At 49.1% G+C, this 17,542-nt stretch overlaps 1 protein-coding gene across 1 annotated transcript; it reads left to right on the forward strand.

Moving 5' to 3' along the window:
* The first annotated feature begins 998 nt into the window (after positions 1-998).
* slc2a15b (solute carrier family 2 member 15b) lies at positions 999-10,034 on the forward strand. The gene is made up of 12 exons (XM_086142468.1): positions 999-1,123; positions 2,641-2,739; positions 4,071-4,231; positions 4,318-4,442; positions 4,537-4,682; positions 4,769-4,901; positions 5,012-5,199; positions 6,239-6,349; positions 7,054-7,155; positions 7,366-7,441; positions 8,362-8,489; positions 9,483-10,034. The coding sequence occupies exons 1-12, from the start codon at positions 1,079-1,081 to the stop codon at positions 9,705-9,707; spliced, it is 1,539 nt and encodes a 512-aa protein (XP_085998594.1). The 5' UTR covers positions 999-1,078; the 3' UTR covers positions 9,708-10,034.
* The last annotated feature ends 7,508 nt before the right edge of the window (positions 10,035-17,542 follow it).

Raw genomic sequence — 17,542 nt, forward strand, 5'->3', positions numbered from 1 at the left:
TATAAAAAAAAACTCAAAAGTGTGGGACAGACGTCGACACGGCGGTTAAAGATTGGACACGCGTCCCAAGGCGGCCTGCTGACTTGGATCACAAAATCCAGATTAGAATCGATAAATTAATAAAAAAAAAAAATTAAAAAAAAATCGCTTTTATTTTTATTTTCAGTTACACAGCAATTAGGTTATCCAAAAATCTAACAATTCTGAAATAAAGATTTAATAGCTGTCGACAGCTATGACTAATGTAGGTAGTAGTCATTCATTATGTAAATTGGGAAATTATATTATGAAATAGTGAATCACTGATGCTTTTGGGATTCATGATGAAAGTAACTTAATGGGGGATTTAAATATCTGAAATTGTTAATAAATGTGCTTTAATTTAATATAAAAAAAACTTAGATAAAACATCAATACAAGAAGTAATATTTACTCAGCGTGATGGCTATTTAGAAAATAAGATAATTAACTGAGGACTCGTCTTATGACATCCAGTTAATGCAATCCGCACGGTAATAACAGCGCAATAGCAGATTTCAAGTCAAACAGGAGTCATGAGCCACCGGACGTGCAGCCGGTACTTTGTCTGTGGTGCTTTTAACGCTTTTAATTTTTATTTTAAAAAGAGAACAGACTGTACCGCCTCTCAGATTCTACACATTTAATCAGAAGCGACGATGCTAATCGATGTATTAGCTTCTGTTAGCACCACTAACCCCATCACCACCACCGCCACCCCTTTCCCTACAGGTGAACCCCTGGACGCACAAAGTCACGTGCCACTTCATGCTCTTCTGCAAATCCTGCAAATATAAAGACGCACTTTGACCAACGGGGGCGGGTGACCGGCGCGTATCCTCCGCCCTCCACCCCACGCTCCTCCTCTCGTACACACCCTCCTCCCCGCCCCTTCGTCACGCCGGCGCGTCTTGGAACTACAAATGCGGTCGCGCCGTGAGGAGCTTTCCTGAGAAAAAAAAAAAAAAAACAACAAAAAACCTAAAGTTGTCCAGATGAGCGTTCTCCCGTCTTGGATGCGCAACACCGCTTGAGAGGGGACTACTTTTTCATGACTTAAATGGCGGAAGAACTGCTGCTGCAAAACCATGCAAAGTTCACCGAGGTAAGTTTCCGGACCGGTTCTCGTCAAAAAACCCGTTCTCGTTCCCCGACCTTCGGATTCACGAGGGTGAGTTTGTGAGTCGGGTAGAGGGCTTTAGGATGAAATCCGGATTGAATCTTGACCGCCCTGAACTTTCCCCGGCGGCGTGCATGTGAAGATGGACATCAGACGGCTAATCGGGCTAATTTGGCAGAGACTGGCAAGCATTGTCCCAGATGAGCTATTTTCACGTGTAGCCGTCCGGGTCCCTCCATCGGGCCCATTCATGGCCAAATTGAGTTTCTTTAAGGCGTCCTGTTAAGCTAGGAGGGGGGATGGGGTGCTGTGTGGAACAAGCAGGCCCCTATAAGCGGGCGTCAGGGTGTCCCGGTGGGATCCGGGCCCACGGGGGGGGCCTCCGACCCCTCTGAAGACAACGGCGGACATGTGACCGCCGGAGGGGATTTTTACGACCGGACAGCCAAGAGGTTTCAAATAAAAAGAATGAGAAGGGTAATTACAATCAAATGAGGGAGAAATTAAGATTTGCTTCGAGAAAGCTGATAAAGTGTGTGTGTGTGTGTGTGTGTGTGTGTGTGTGTGCGTGAGATGGGGGGTTTGGATTTTTTTCCTGTGGAAATTCTTTTTCTTGAAATATCAGAATGCATGAAAAATCAGCAGCTTAACATTGCAAGCGGATCCGGATGCAGGAAGCTTCACACAATCAGCCTCTTTGCATTTCAACACACACACTGGACTACAAACACACACACTGGACTACGAACACACAAACTGGGCTACAAACACACACACTAAACAACAAATAAACTCATTGGACTACAAGCACACACACTGGACTACAAATACACTGGACTACAAACAAACTCATTGGACTACAAACAATCACACTGGACTACAAACACATACACTGGACTACAAACACACACGCTAGACAGCAAACACACACACTGATCTACAAATGAACTCATTAGACTACAAACACACTCACTGGACTAAAAACACATACACTGGACTACAAACAAACTCACTGGACTACAAACACACACATCGGACTACAAACACACACGCTAGACAACAAATAAAGTCATTGGACTACAAGCACACACATTGGACTACAAATACACTGGACTACAAACAAACTCATTGGACTACAAACACACACACTGGACTACAAACAAACTCACTGGACTACAAACACACTCACAGGGCTACAAGTCACATAGACCAAATTACGATTACATGGACAAAACTACAGATAAAAGTAATGGACTACAATCATATCAACAACACAACAGTCACTTAGACTGGACTGCAATCATGTAGATTGGACTACAATCCCAAAGATAGGCCTACAATCACATAGATAGGAGTACAGTCGCAAATATTGGTTTACAGTCACATGGATTGGACTACAATTGCATAGATAGGACTAAATAGACTACATTCTCGAGAGTTGGGTTCAAGAAAAACACTTGGCGTCCTTCCTGTTGACGCCTCACTTCCTGTCTGGTCCCCAGCACCTCACCAGGTCCCTGCTGGCGGTGGCGTTCCTGGCCTCATTCGGCAGCTCCATGCTCTACGGCTTCAACCTGGCCGTGGTCAACTCGCCGGCAGAGGTTTGTGTCGACATCCCCGACTCTCCCCGACCCCCGACCCCCGACCCCTGACCCCCGACCAATATTGCGTGAGGACGGCGGGGCGACGGTCCTCCGTGTCGGATCTTTCAGGCGTGGGAAGGTGGAGGATGGGGGAAGACGGTGGTCACTGTCATGTGGGGTCATGTGGGCTTATGCGAACAAAATCTACAAGGTTCCGTCCCATCATGTGCTCCCTTCTGCCTCCGACCATGTTCGATTCGCCGCGGCACGGTGACTAAAGCGCCGGGCGCTCGCCGGTTCCACACAAGCCGAAGCATGTGAGCTCCATCGCCTTCTCCTCCTCTGGAGGGGGTTCTCCATGCTCCACCGTCACCGGCTTCACTGAACACCCCAAAACCCTCTGTAAGTGCCAATGAGGGTGAATGGTTAGATGGCTCTGTGATTGACAGGTGAGCCGTCTGGGTTAAACCCCGCCTCTCGCTCTGATTGTGATTGGCTGAGATGGTCTCTGCATGACAGCCACTCAAACTTAGATTGATCATTTCTCTTTTTGGCTGAACTGGCCCTTTAAGAAGAGAGAGAATGACACACACACACACACACACACACACACATGAAAATATTTCTTTTTCTTGACTATTTTCAAAAGCTAGAAAAGCCTCCTTTTTTTTAATTCATATGACAGCCACTCAAACTTATATTGAACACTTCTATTTTCGGCTGAATTGGCCCTTCAAGAAGAGAAAGACACACACACACACACACACACACACACACAAATGAAAATATTTCTTTTTCTTGACTATTTTCAACAGCTAAAAAAAGCCTTCTTTTTTTTTTATTCTTATTCTGGATTATTTTTAAAGCAACGTCACAGGGAAATTTCAAGTTTTTTAATACATTTATTGACTTGTTTTGTTTTATCTATTTTATCTTATTTGAAATGTGTCTAATCAATTTCCCAACTATTTTCAATTCAGTGAAACCAAGAAGGAGAGAGAAGGGGAGAAAGAATTTCTGATCATGAAAATAAATTAATAGATAATTAAAATAAATTTCAAAAAAGGTCAAAAACCTGCCAACTCTTAGGATCATCTTAGATCATTCCTCTTTTTCAAGAATGGATAAAATGCCTGGACTGTCAATAAAACGACAAAGAAGAGGCGCGGGCGAGGGGGAGCGTGCTTAATCCGACCCGTGTGACAACCCGGGGGAAAATAGAAAAAAACGTACGGGATCACGTGACTTTTTCAAAGACGTGCTGGATCTGAGCGGCGTCCACGTGCCGCCGCGGCCCCGGCACACGACACCATGTATTTCTAGAATTTTTTTTCCTATCCGTCCTGCAGTACATCAAGGACTTCTACAACCAGACGCTGATCGAGAACTACGACTGGACTCCGGACGAGGGCTTCCTCACGGTCCTGTACTCCCTCACCGTGTCCATCTTCGCCATCGGCGGGATGACCGGCGCCCTGCTGGTGGGCAGACTTGTCACCAAATATGGGAGGTTAGTGTGTGCGTGAGCGTGTGTGTGTGTGTGTGTGTGTCGCTGACGGGTGGACCACAAACGTGTCCGTGTGTGTGTGTAAACAGGAAAGGGACCTTGGTGAGAGCCTCGGTGCTGGTGTTCATCGGCGGCGCCCTCATGGGTTTCAGCAGAGCCTGCAGGGAGCCGTCCATGGTCATCATCGGCCGCTTCATCACCGGGATACACTCGGGTAGGAACTTCCTGTCTGCGCAGGAAGTAAGCGCCGGGTCTTTGACGTCTGGGATTCCAACCGTCCGTTGCCTCCCGCTGTCTCGGTCCGCCAGGTATCTCCCTGAGCGTGGTGCCCATGTACCTGGGGGAGATCGCCCCCAAGAGCCTGCGGGGCTTCCTCGGCCTCGTCCCCAGCATCCACATCTGCCTGGGGGTCTTCATCGCCCAGGTCCTGGGGCTCCAGGAGCTGCTGGGAAAGGTGACGATGCAGACGACCGCGCCGCCGGGGGTTCTTCATCATCTCCTCCACTAATAACTGCATGATGATTCACCAAACCCCGGCAGGAGGAGTACTGGCCCCTGCTCCTGGCCCTCGTGGTGTTTCCCACGCTGATTCAGGTGATGCTGTTGCCATGGTTCCCGGAGAGCCCGCGCTACCTGCTGATAGAGAAGGGGAACGTCCACGCCACCATTTCAGGTCCTTCGCGTGAAATCCGTCGAGGCTGCGTCGCTTTTTTTTTCTCCATCTCTGTCTTTTTTTTTTTTTTTTTTTGATTTTTTTTTTTTTTTTTTTTTTCCCCCCCGCAGCTCTGAAATGGTACCGCTCAAAGGGAAACATCCAGGCGGAGGTGGAGGAGATGCAGGAGGAGCAGCGTTCCCTGTCCTCCATCCAGACCCTCACCGTCCGCGGCCTCCTCATGGATCGCTGCGTCCGCTGGCAGGTCATCACAATCGCCGTGGTCAACGTCGGCATGCAGCTGTCTGGCATTGACGCGGTAGGTGGTGAAGGACGCTGGTGTGTATGTGTGTAAACGGTAAACAGCGGGGGGTGGATGTGTGAGTGTGTGTGGAGGGAGGGGGGGGGATCACACTCCTACGTTCCTGTAGTCAATGATGATTGTTGGCACAGAAGCTCTGTCAACAGGAAGTCCGTCTCTGTACTTCCTGTGTCGCTAATGTGCAATAAAACGTTAACTAACGTGACTAGCATTAGTCATTCAAGAAGGCCGGTAAACTTAGAGGGGAAACTTCGCAGGAGGTGTCTGCTTTCATTTGGGTTTCGGGATGCCGGGGTGACGGACGGCTCAACAGTCGGTGTCGACTGACACCAAGTGTATCAGGCTCTCCGGCCGCCGCTCAATCTTCATCCCGCCCCTCCCCGCCGGAGCTCTGGCTCTCCGCCGGCCAGGATTCAATTTATGCGTCCACTTCCGCCGCTCACTCTCCGTGACGGACAGGGTGGTTAGCGTCCGGATTCAGGAAGACTTAAGAAAGGGAGGCTTTGACGGGGCGCCGGCGTCGGACCCCGAATCAGCCTCGGGTTTTCGCGGCCACATCGGAGACTCCATCTTCATCGGGGAGCGCCTGAGGTCAACGTGGAGGGAAAATACAACCCATCTGCTTCTACAGCGTTTCCCTAATCCAGCCTGACATACTGCCTGTTTAAGGGGGAAATATAAAAAAAAAAAAAAAAAAAAAAAAAAAAAAAAGAGTTGCAGCCGGAGCCCCTTGCTTTGCTAAATTTGCTGCGGGTTTCTAACCGGTTTAAAAAGAGCGTGTTTGCATGCTCCAAGGCCGGAATGGTGATGAAACACTACCTGCGCGGCTACTAAATCAACGAGACAGCGCTTAACCGCCGCCGTCGCCGGCCGGCCCAGTGATGGATGCGGCCTCGCTGAAATGTGATTAATGAGAACGCATAAATTAATTTCCCAGAGGGGGGTGGGGGGAGACACACCTGAAAAACGCCACAACAAGCGGCGAGAGCTGCGAGAGGGCGTCTTTGCTGACTTCCTGTCTCTCGTCCAATCCCAGATCTGGTTCTACACAAACGACATATTCAGGAACGCCGGGATCCCGGACCCGCACATTCAGTACACCACGGTCGGGACGGGCGCCATCGAGGTCATCTCCGGGATGATCGGCGTGAGTTGACGCCGATAAACGACGCATTTATTGATTATTGACTGTCAGTTTTACCACGAAGCTTTGATTCCAGATGATCAGTAAATTCCAGGCCATCATAGATTTGGACAAAAGATATGATTAGTATAAATAAACTAATAATCAGAATTGGAATACCCCCAAGGGGAAAATTGTTTTTTTGTTGAAAGCAGCTCCTGCTCACATAGTAAAGTGGAGAAGAATCAAAATAAAACTTTGTCTAAAAATACAGAATAAATCAGCGAGTAATCAAATAAAATTAAAAAATCGGGAAAGATCAGAAGAAATAAATGAAAATAAAAAAAGATGATAAAGACAAAAAAATTAAAGGTAAGTCAAAATAAAAAAAATGAAAATATATGTAATGTATATACACGTATGTTCACAAGCACTTGTATATGATTACATGTGTATAAATCAGGGTAATTGTACAGGAAATGGTCATTGCACATATATAAACTACCTCGGACCATAATGACCAACTTTTTGGAATGTAAAAATTATTTTTCTTATGTTTTTATCACTATAATGACATCCTCTCCTGGGTGACACACTTTAATTAACCGCAAACGTACGGCGGTAAAATGATTTATATTTAATGGTTGATGAGGAGCTCCGCGCGTCCCGAATCCTCCTCCCGCCACGACCCGACGTCAGCAGGTTCTGCCCCCCCGTCCCTCTTCCAGTGCTTTACGATCGAGCGCCTGGGTCGACGACCCCTGATGATTGGCGGCTTCCTCTTCATGGCCGTCTGCTGCGCCGGGATCACCGTGACCGTCCTCTTCCAGGTGGGGGGGCTGACTCATATACGTATTGATTTTTCTTTTTTTTTTTTTTTTTTTTTGCTCCAGAGTTGATTAAAAATATCTCAGCTATAAGTTATGCACTGAAAAGTACAGCGCAGTTTAGTTTGAGCGAGTCATGCCGCTGTACGAGCGTGTAATTACAATGTAATTCTGTTTTTTCGGCGACCCGGTTTTGTGTTTACCCGACCGCAGACCCAGATGCCGTTCATGCGCTACGTCAGCGTGGCCTGCGTGGTGGGGATCATCGCCGGCTTCTGCATCGGCCCAGGTAAAGGCGGAGATGTTTAGGGGAGGGTTTAGGGGGCGCTTACGCCTTTTTACGGCTTCTCCGTGGAATCAGTGGCCGGCCCGTGTGTTAGGAAACACTGCTCCCTCCTGGACAGTCGCACAACAGCACCCCCCCTCCCACACACACACACACACACACACACACACACACACACGTGTACACTCACACTCCTCCCCTGACCGCGAAGAGATATTGTATTTCATTAGTCTTGTAAATTAGGAAATCATAAGTGCCACACTACATCCATTCCCGCAGCCATTTGTGCGCCGGATGCTGCCGAGCGGAGTGAATTAAGAGGCGATAATTTACAAGGTCGGGAACCGGCGCCGAGCCGGCCCGCGAGGATGATGAATTGGAAGGAAGCCGGTTTACAGAATGCCGTTCGTCAAGCGGGCCGGATCCATACGGCGGCCGGACCGGGGGTTTTCTGCCGCTTCATTTAGACTTTTAATGGCTCGTTGTTCATCAGAGAGCCGTGATGAATATGGCCGCCTTCAGATAAAACCCTGAACGCGCAAACAGAAACGCCCTCGTCAACACCCGCACCAGGGGGTGTTGACAAATTACCGCTTAGTTATCGGTTTGACGATCGCAAACATTCCCCCGGTGCCATCCACGCGTAAACGGATAACGAGGACGGCGTTTCGGAGGGGCCCGTTTCCCCTCCGACGCTTTGGCTCCCGATCGCAAAGAGTTACGAGTTCGCCGCCAAAAGAAACACGGTAGAAGCGAAGCGGCGTGCGACCAAACTGGTCACGGGGGCGACGTCGAGAATTTTCAGGAAATAAAAAAAAACAAACAAAAAAAAAACAGGGAGCCAGTGAAGGTGCTATTTGGGTCAAAGGTCAAGCTTGGATGTTATTGATCAGTGTGTGTGTGTGTGTGTGTGTGTCCGGCAGCCGGCGTGCCCTTCCTCATCACGGCGGAGCTTTTCAAGCAGTCGCACCGGCCGGCGGCCTACACCGTGGCCGGCTGCCTCAACTGGATGTCCAACTTCACCATCGGCTTCGTCTTCCCCTTCCTGGAGGTAAGAGCCGCCGCCACCGTGCACGCCGTTACCTCGCCATTATCTCGCCATTACCTCGCCAACTCTACCTTCTCAGCTAGCTTGAAGGCTGACAAAGTTGCACGACAATTGACTTCTATATTTTTATGTATGCATATATACATAATTATATATATATATGTAGCTGAGATCATGTTAGGGTGAAACCAAGTGAATGGTACGTTCCAAACTCCCCACTGTTAGCGTTTTCGTCTGACAAACAACCCCCACCCCCCTTTTTTTCCTCTGTGTTTTTTATGTTGGGGTGGCGGGATGCTGCGATTATCCCCTATTATCCGCCAACTCTGCGCTTCCCGCCATCTCTTCGGCGCTTCTGGGCTCATTGTTTTTTGCTTTACGGGCCCCGGGCTGAGCCGCGCGCCCTCGTCGGAGCAGTTTTTTATTTTTTCCCCGGGAGTCGGGAGGCAGATTTCTTTCAGCCAATAAGCCCTGATAAACCTGCCGGACAGAGGAGGGAAAGAAAAACCGAGGCGTCTCCCAGGCAAAGCCTGTGTGGAGCCTGTGTTTTCGTTTTGTTTTTAGTTTTGATTTCTTTAACTGACCAGCCCCTGAAACGCACACAAATTAGCCGACGGACGCACTAGCCGTTAGCCATCCTCTGGAGACGGAGGATCGGAGATGATCTTAGAGAAGGAGTTCAGGAGGTGCTGAGGTTTGGCCTCTGGGTTGTAGCTTCTGCCGCAACGAGGAAATAAATCTGGGCTCTGACTGAGGCCGAGAATCGCCCATCATCCCCTCTCCTCTGTCTAGTTAGCTCGCCGCGGCGGTGTAGGGGAAGTCGGTGGAGACGGACAGAGAGGCGAGGGGAGGGCGGATAAATAGCAGCTGGACTCCGAGAGGGGTGAAAATATCTCCATGGCAACGCACACGTCCTTCGATTTAATCCGGTTATCGCGCAACAGATTCATCATCGCTCCTATTTATGTCTAAACATGTCGCCCCTCCCCCGTCCAGATCGCGATGGGTCCCTACTGCTACCTGATCTTCTGCGCCATCTGCCTGGCGGTGGCCGTCTACACCATCTTCATCATCCCCGAGACCAAGAACAAAACCTTCATGGAGATCAGTCAGATGTTCGCCGACAGGAACAACATCCCAGAGGAGGAGCTGAGCAACGGCCATCTGAAGATGTCCACCATGAACGGCTACGGGACCCTGGGACGGCGCTCTGAGAAATGAGGCCCGACGAAAAGACAATCACCCGCACGAAAATTCAACCGCATAATTCCCCCCAAAAAACGAGGGAATGAGGTTCCTTCGGGAACTTTATGTTTTTTGTAATTACATTTTCACGAACGTTCGGGTCGGCCTGCGGCCTCCGGGGCGCCACGTGAGAGAGAAGTCACGCGCTCCGGGCGTTTCAAATCAACCATCGGTCGTATTTTAATCCTTTCACCCTCTGCGTCACGGAGGGATTATCCACAGGCGGGCCCTCGGGAGGCTTCCTGTGACCACGCCGTCGCTCGCCTCCAACGTGGTGTGTTCGGTGACACTTTCTTTGTGTGTGTGAGTGTGTGTGTGTGTGTGTGTGTGTGTGTGTGTGTGGGAGTGTGTGTGTGGTGGGGGTGAATTTCATGTCTCTTTTATGAGAGCTGGATACCGTGGCTACTGTAGTAGTCATTTTTATGTCTTGTCTAGATGAAGCCGCATGTGTAAAAGCTTTTATTTATCAGTTTATCACCTTTATCCTCACTGTACAAGACTGGCCGTCCTTTCTTTCTTTCTTTCTTTTTTTTTTTTAAACCACTTTGTACTTTACAAAACCTTGTTGTATAATAAATGTCAAAGTCGGTGACCTTGAGACATATGAAATAAAGTAAAGAATTAAATCACTGAAATCTGATTTGAGCAAATTCCTTGGCAAACTGGGCGGTAATATATTTGTCCCTATATCTTCTTCTTCTCCTTTCGGCTTTCCCTTCAGGGGTCGCCACAGCAAATCATCCCTCTCAATTTAACCCTATTCTCTGTATCCTCCTCTCTCACACCAACTACTTTCGTATCCTCTCTCACAACATCCATATTTCTACCCAGAGTACACAACTTTGAAAATCTTTATCTAATAATGTTTTACAAAAAAAAACCAAACCAAATAAAACAAAGCCAGGCAATTAAAAAACCCCAACCGCAGTGTTTGCTAATACTAATGTTCAAGGCAAGACAAAGTACAAGAAGTGCGAAGGCAAATTACGATCAGGTATTAATATCCCGCGATACACCGACTACGCGGGGCTCTTGAGGTGGAACAATGAATTTTAAAAATGGTTAATAAAGAATTTATTACCGCATAACAGTAATCCATGTAATCTCTGCGGGAGGTGAAAATTTGTAGCGTTTATGGAGCTTAATTCCATGTAAGACGAGCCGTATATTAAACATATTTAGTTAGCCATTAATTCACGGCAGTGTCCCCATTAGGAGAGCGTTGCTAATGTTTATAATATTTCATAGAATATTTATGGTGGTTTGCGGATGATCTAGAGTACGTTTTAAATTAAATGTTAAAAAAAGCGCGAATGACGTCACGGGGCCCAGCCAATTAACCTGTCCCGATTGGCGCGGAGGGATATTCCAGTCCCGCACAGCCCGGAAGTGAACGACACGCCCTATTTTTTTTCTTTTTTAACTTCAATGAATCGTAACGTGTGACTTTTTTCGCGCAATGATACACCAAGGAGCCACTCCCCTGCCTCATCATCATCATTTTCTTCTTCTTTTTCTTCCCCCGCTGGCTTTTAGGCCGGCTGATCCATCTGTCGGGCCCCGCGGAGGAACACACACACACACACCGAGCCAGAATGGATAAATGTTGTCACATCCTTACTAGACCGTCAGAGGAGGAGGGAGGAAGGAAGTGTTTCTAAACACCGCATCAGCTTATTACATCTGGGGAGAAAGGCGGATCATTTTCCAGAGGAGGACGCAGGAGTTGTCGGTTTGAATGACAAATGGGAAGAGAAACAAAAAAAAGGGCTCCTCGTCGAATAAGGGGGGGGGGGGGGGTTAGCCGCGCATGCGCAGTAGGCAGACAAGCGGCTATAAATCACGGAAATAGCATCACGGCCCGGAAGCATTGCGCGGGATAAAACCTTGCGCACAACAAAAGCCGCTTGCGCGCTGCGTAATTAATTGCGACAAATTACCCCCCCCCCCCCCTCCAATTCCCCTCCGCGCCTCATCACGCACCCGGCGTGCGTGCCCTCCCCGTATATATCCGCGTGTGTGTGTGAGTGTGAGTGTGTTTTCTCCTGCGCCTGCGCACAAGAGACAAGGCGAGGCGCGCCTACCTTTCATAAAGGGCTTATTGCGCGTCGCGTGCACGCGCAGGGCGTCCCCCTCGGCGGCGGAAATCTCCGCTTGACGGATGCGCTCCGGCGCCGGGCGCGTCCCCCGGCGGCGGCCCGTCACCGAGGAAGATGATGACATTAACAGGGAGGCGCGGCGATGACAAATGCCCGTTATCAGCGAACGAGGCCGGTGACAAATCGAACGGCGGCGGCCCGGGCGGCCCCGCCGCGGCGTAATAAAAAACAAGATGGATGGCTGCGCGCAGAGACACACACACACACACACACTCAAACTCACACACTCACACACACACACTCCCCTCCCGCGTTAATGCGATTTCCAGCGCTCTCCCTGACTCCCAATTAAGGCTGGGGGAGGAGGGGAGGAAGATGGGAGTGCAGGATGAAGAAGGGGGAGAGGAAAATAGGGGGAGAGGGATGAGGCTGGTGGCTGAGATGAGTGAGAGGTACATCAGCAGAACATGCAGCTTTAATTGTCTGCGGAGCCCATCTGCTTCCCCCGGATCCCCCTATTTTATTTTATTTTTTTTTAACTCACATCTCAATCAGGGCCGCGTCTCCCAGGCACCGGGTTGTTATGTGTCCCGGTGGCCGGGAGAACATCATTAGAGTCTCTCAAACAGCGACAGTAATGAACGCCCCCTCCCTTTCCTTCCCTTACACACACACACACACACACTCCTTCAGATTATAAAAACGGATTGTCGCCTCAACAGGTACAGGAGACATGGAAGGTTTTTTTTTTCTCCGCTCTCTTTTCGGACACGAGAGAGCGCTTGCTCTCAGGTGGATCAGCGCGGGAAACCGAAGTACGCCTTCTCGGGCCGGGGGCCACCGTTTTGTCACCCTGACAGTGTTTTTCATAAAAAGGCCGAAGAGGCTCGGAGGGCGGCGGCGCCCGACGCCATACATCCTCCCGCCATTACATCCGGGCGACAGAGAAATGACGGTGACTTATAGCCGTGGCTCGAAGGAAGGGGATAGAAGGGGTCAGGCTCCGAACCGGAGACACGAACGGGGGGTCGTCGGTCGTGCGGAGGATGTGTGGCTCTGGGCTCCGGTACTTAGAGAGGACCGGCTGTCTGCGCGGTTGACGGTATTAGCTTAGAACAGGACAAGGAGAAGCCCTGCAGAGGGAGGGAAGGAAGGGTCCGAACTCACGCGGTCCGTCTCCGGCAAGGACCCTCGCGCCATTAAGCTGTCACGTGGACAGGAGGCCCCCGAAATATGACCCGGAGTTATTGCTGGGGGCTTCGAGCTGATGATGGAAGAATTACAGTACATGGATCATCGGCGGATCGATAGGTGGACAAAGTCATTATGGGGTGTGGGAGGGCGGGAGGGACAGGGGGGTCGTGGGGGGGGGGGGGTCGATGGCTCCCCGCGGGGCCGCGAGCATGGACACGAGGCTTAGATTTGTCACCATGGCGACAGCCGATGCACGCACGCACGCATGCACGACACAGGTGCGGTCCCACTGCTCTCCAACACCCCACCCCCCCCCCTCCATATGGACCATTCCGATGAGGTCATCTGGATACAGGTGAGCTTAAAAGCGAGCGCGCGCTCATCACTCACTTTGTCCTTCTCTCTCCGCCTTTGCAGCAAACAAGAGGAACAAGAAGAAGAAGAGGAAGAGGAGGAAGGGGAAGCCGCGGGGGGGAGCGGGCTGGCGATGTGTATGTGTGTGTGTGTGTGTGTGTGTAAGGGGGGGGGTGAGCATCGATCCCCGCTCCACGCCGGGAGAAATTAGGCATGAAATTAAAGCTCCCATCAAAGGGCTGTCACCTGATCCGGCGCTATTTACACTCCAGGAGGGGGGCGGGGGGGTTCTGCGTCACACCGGGCAGAGAAAGTAGAGATGGAGGAGGAAGGGGGGCGTTGGGGGGGGGGGGGGGGGGGGTCCGCCACCTCCATCCGCGGCGCCGCTGACCTGCCATTACTTATACTGCCAGGGCCCGAGTGCAAGGTCGGTGCCAGACGGAGCGCCCATCAATCACCGCCGGACGGGGTGGTGGAGGGCGGGGTCGATCACCCCCCCTTCCCCACACACACACACACACACACACACACACACACACACACACAAACACACCGCCGACCTCCGCTGATGAGAGAGTATTTATAGATCAGGGGATGAAGAAGAGGAGGAGGAGGGGTGGGGGACAGAGAGGTCGAGCGATGGAAAGTATACCGCATAAGTAGGATGATGAAGTACAACTGCGGTGTGTGTTGTTTACCTGCTTCACACCTACACACACACACACACACACACACACGCGAATATTTTGCGTGAGGGGCCCATCACACAGAATATTAATCAAAAAAAGGATACATATGTAATTGCGTACTACAATCGCTGCCTGTCGTTATCTAAAACATTAAAATACACAAGTGCATTTTTCTAATCCATAAAAACACAATGTACTACAATAAGTCCCGTACTTTTTAAAAACCTGAAGTATTTCTGCGTGTACTCGAGTACTTCATGGTTGGTGTTGTAATGCAGGGGGCGGCCAGCAGGGGGCGCCCCCCGCAAACACATGCCGCAGAGGGCGCTTCCTGCTACCTGTTGACCGCACACCTGGTCTGATGATGTCACACGCAGCGTGAACCTGCGTGGACCCGATGCAGGGTCCACGGGACGGTGACACCCCGTGACCCCCGGATCCTGTTTCCGATCAGAGCCGATCCGCCTGTGGTACGGTATAAACTCTTTGCCAGATTTGGATTGTTGGAAAACACCCCTTCCATGGCGCGTTTGGGTGAGAGCGCGCCGCTTTGGAAACCAAAAAGCTTTTCAATCTTAATTTTCCTTCATTAAAAAAAGGAGCTATCCAAGCTTCTTCTTGCTCTCCTGACAAAGAACAACAAACCTATAAACAATCACCAAAAAATCAAGGTTAAACTCGGAAATTCAATTGTCAACATCAGCATTGCAGGACAGAAAAGTGTGCAAATAGTAAAAATAGAAAGACTATGCAAATAAAGGATACAGATACAAAGAAACAAGGACTATGTACAATATATACCATGGAATACATGATCTAAAAATAAATGAATAAAATACCTTCTGCAGGGAGCGGTGAATGTAGGGAAGAACAGGTGTACAGTAGTAGATGTGGGCGTAAAAAGAAAATGATAGTAAAAAAAGATGTCCAGGAGAATGTATAATATAATCTAAATAAAAAAAATACATATATAAATATTGAACTAAAGAGAGTGGTAGGTAGAGGTGGAGGTAGCGCAAAAAATATTTTAGTAATGCCTGTAAGCAGCATGTACTGAATTGTCCAGTCAAAAAAAGAAGCATTTACAAATAAATAGTTGAATAACTGAAAAAATCAAATAAAGGAAAATGTGCAAAAAAAAAACCAAGAATACATTACATTACAAAATAAATAAATACACATAAAATGATAATTATTTGAATTGTACCTTTCACAGCGGTAAGAGCTGATGTCTAGTGTTTTCCAACACCCCACACACACACACACACACACACACACACACACACACACACGTGTCGCCAGACGAGACGGGCCTGTGCGCATAACGTGCACGTTGCACATAACTCGTACATACGACATGGTCCTCCAGTGGATACTATTGCTTAGCCCCCTCCCGACATTGAAACACTGACCCTCCCATGTCCCACTTACTAAACTGACTCAGGAAAACATAAAGATTCGAGAGTAGTAGTATTTTGAAGTAATCACAAAAGTAAATAGTACACATTTGCATTACCGCTTGACGCACATCCAAGCACTGGGGAAGGGTTAAAGGTGGGAGGGGTCCTGGGAATTTGAGCATGGTGTGTGTGTGTGTGTGTGTGTGTGTGTGTGTGTGTGTGTTTGGGGGCAGAAACTGGGTCATCAACGTTTTACGTGTTGACGGCGGAGGTGGAACACAGTGGGATCGAACTACGTGCACTGGTCGTTATGATGAAATGCTAAGGTGTGCGCAGACCCTCAGGTGTTCGTATACGTCACGTGACCCGTCGTCTTAAAATTAGAAAGAAAAAGTAAAAGTCGTAACGTTAAGAAAATTGATCTGCGGATGTCATTTCCAGCCGAGGGGACACATGATGACTTTAACCGACGAAAACACCTCCGGGCTTTATCCAAAACTGTGATTCACTTATAATAAAATATATATATATATATATTTAAACTGCAGTTGTACTGTACTTCAGTTTCCTGAGTTCCACTGGACGGGTGGGTGAGAAAAGAAAAAAAAAAAAAAAAAGGAAACGGCTCCGTCAGCAGCCGTGAGGCCCGGGGTTTCACCATGGCGATCCCAAACACGCAAAATACCCATTAGGGTTCAATTAGCTAAGTCGCCACGGTGATATGAAACAAACAAACATCTTCAATCGTCTCTGGATGAAATACAAGTTTTCTGAGCGCCTAAAGTGTTACTACTGAGATTATTCTGCCCCCCCACCCGCTTCTCGGGACACTAAGGTCGGCGCGGCTGATAGGGGGGGTGTCCGATCGATAAGCGCCGCCCTCCCCCCTCCGCTCACTGACAGCTCCTGTCGAGAGTCCGCCGAGAGTCGTATCATATGGACCCGAAACCTCGGGTCGCCCCCCCCCATCCCCGTCCCCCATCACCACCCACCCCCAACACACACACACACACACACTTTGAAGGAGACCTGCCACTAACTGCCACTGTCACATTCCAGTCAGGTGCTTTCAACGCATTGATAAAAGTGCCAAGGAATTTCACTGGGACGCTCCATCCAAACTGTATGGGGGGATGGTGTGTGTGTGTGTGTGTGTGTGTGTGTGTGTGTGTTTGTTCAATGGAAGTGCTGCCGTTTATCATCTCAGATCAAACTGCAGAGAGAGAGAGAGAGAGAGAGAGGGTTTCATCTGGAAAACGATGCGGGGAAGGAGTCCAGCGGGTTTTAAATTATTTGATATTTTTCACCATTTCGTGGAAAAAAGGAGATGAAAAAAAAACAACATCCTGTATCTTAAGTTAAAAATGTCTGTCAATCCTGCAAGAAGAAGAAAAAAAAAGTCTGGTAAAACTTTCCCCGTCTTTCTTCTGATATCCAGAAATGGATCCCGGCCTTACCGGAAACCTTTTCACAATCCCAATCCCTGCTGACAAACTGGTTGTTTATTAAACAAATTTTTTAATTTCTTTTTTTTGGCGGTTTCACTAAATTTCCCTCGCTACCTTCGTAGCACGTCGGCATTGAAATATTTAATTTGATTGCTTTACTCCGTGTGTCTTTCGGCCGGCGGGCGACTTATTCTCATGTCCGCCTCTTATAAAACAATAAATGAATTAAAAAAAAAACACGCGTCCTTGTTGTTAAAAAAAAAAAGGAGACCCCCGTTCTCGGTGAACCACGTGACAGTTGCTGGGCGGCGGGAGGCTCTTTAGTGTGTGTGTGTGTGTGTGTGACACTCTTGTCATAAGGCCGCATTCTTAGGTACTTAACACTTTGACGTCCGTGTCCTTAAACTGTGTGTGTTTGTGTCTCAAGGAGGAAGGGGGGACAGGAGGGGGGGGGGGGGTTAGGGGTAACAAGGAGATAGCATTGCTGATTGACGCCTGAAGAGTCACAAAAAAAAAAAAAAACGCCCCCCCCCCCCTCCAGTCCTGCCTGCTGGAATGCGACAATCTCCCAGCATCCCTGGTTTGCTCGCCGTCTGACGGTGAATAGTTAAAAGCATTCCTGGCGGC

The sequence above is a fragment of the Fistularia commersonii genome, chromosome 35, assembly GCF_037954325.1.
Source record: "Fistularia commersonii isolate RoL2024-O1a breed Wild chromosome 35, RoL_Fcom_v1.0, whole genome shotgun sequence".
Classification (NCBI taxonomy): domain Eukaryota; kingdom Metazoa; phylum Chordata; class Actinopteri; order Syngnathiformes; family Fistulariidae; genus Fistularia; species Fistularia commersonii.

Bases quoted from the DNA above. Each gene is read 5' to 3' on its own strand.
- slc2a15b (XM_086142468.1), top strand. From the start codon at position 1,079: ATGGCGGAAGAACTGCTGCTGCAAAACCATGCAAAGTTCACCGAG. The intron at 4,902-5,011 runs GTCCTTCGCGTG...TCCCCCCCGCAG, and splicing joins CGTCCACGCCACCATTTCAG to CTCTGAAATGGTACCGCTCA. The intron at 6,350-7,053 runs GTGAGTTGACGC...TCCCTCTTCCAG, and splicing joins TCATCTCCGGGATGATCGGC to TGCTTTACGATCGAGCGCCT.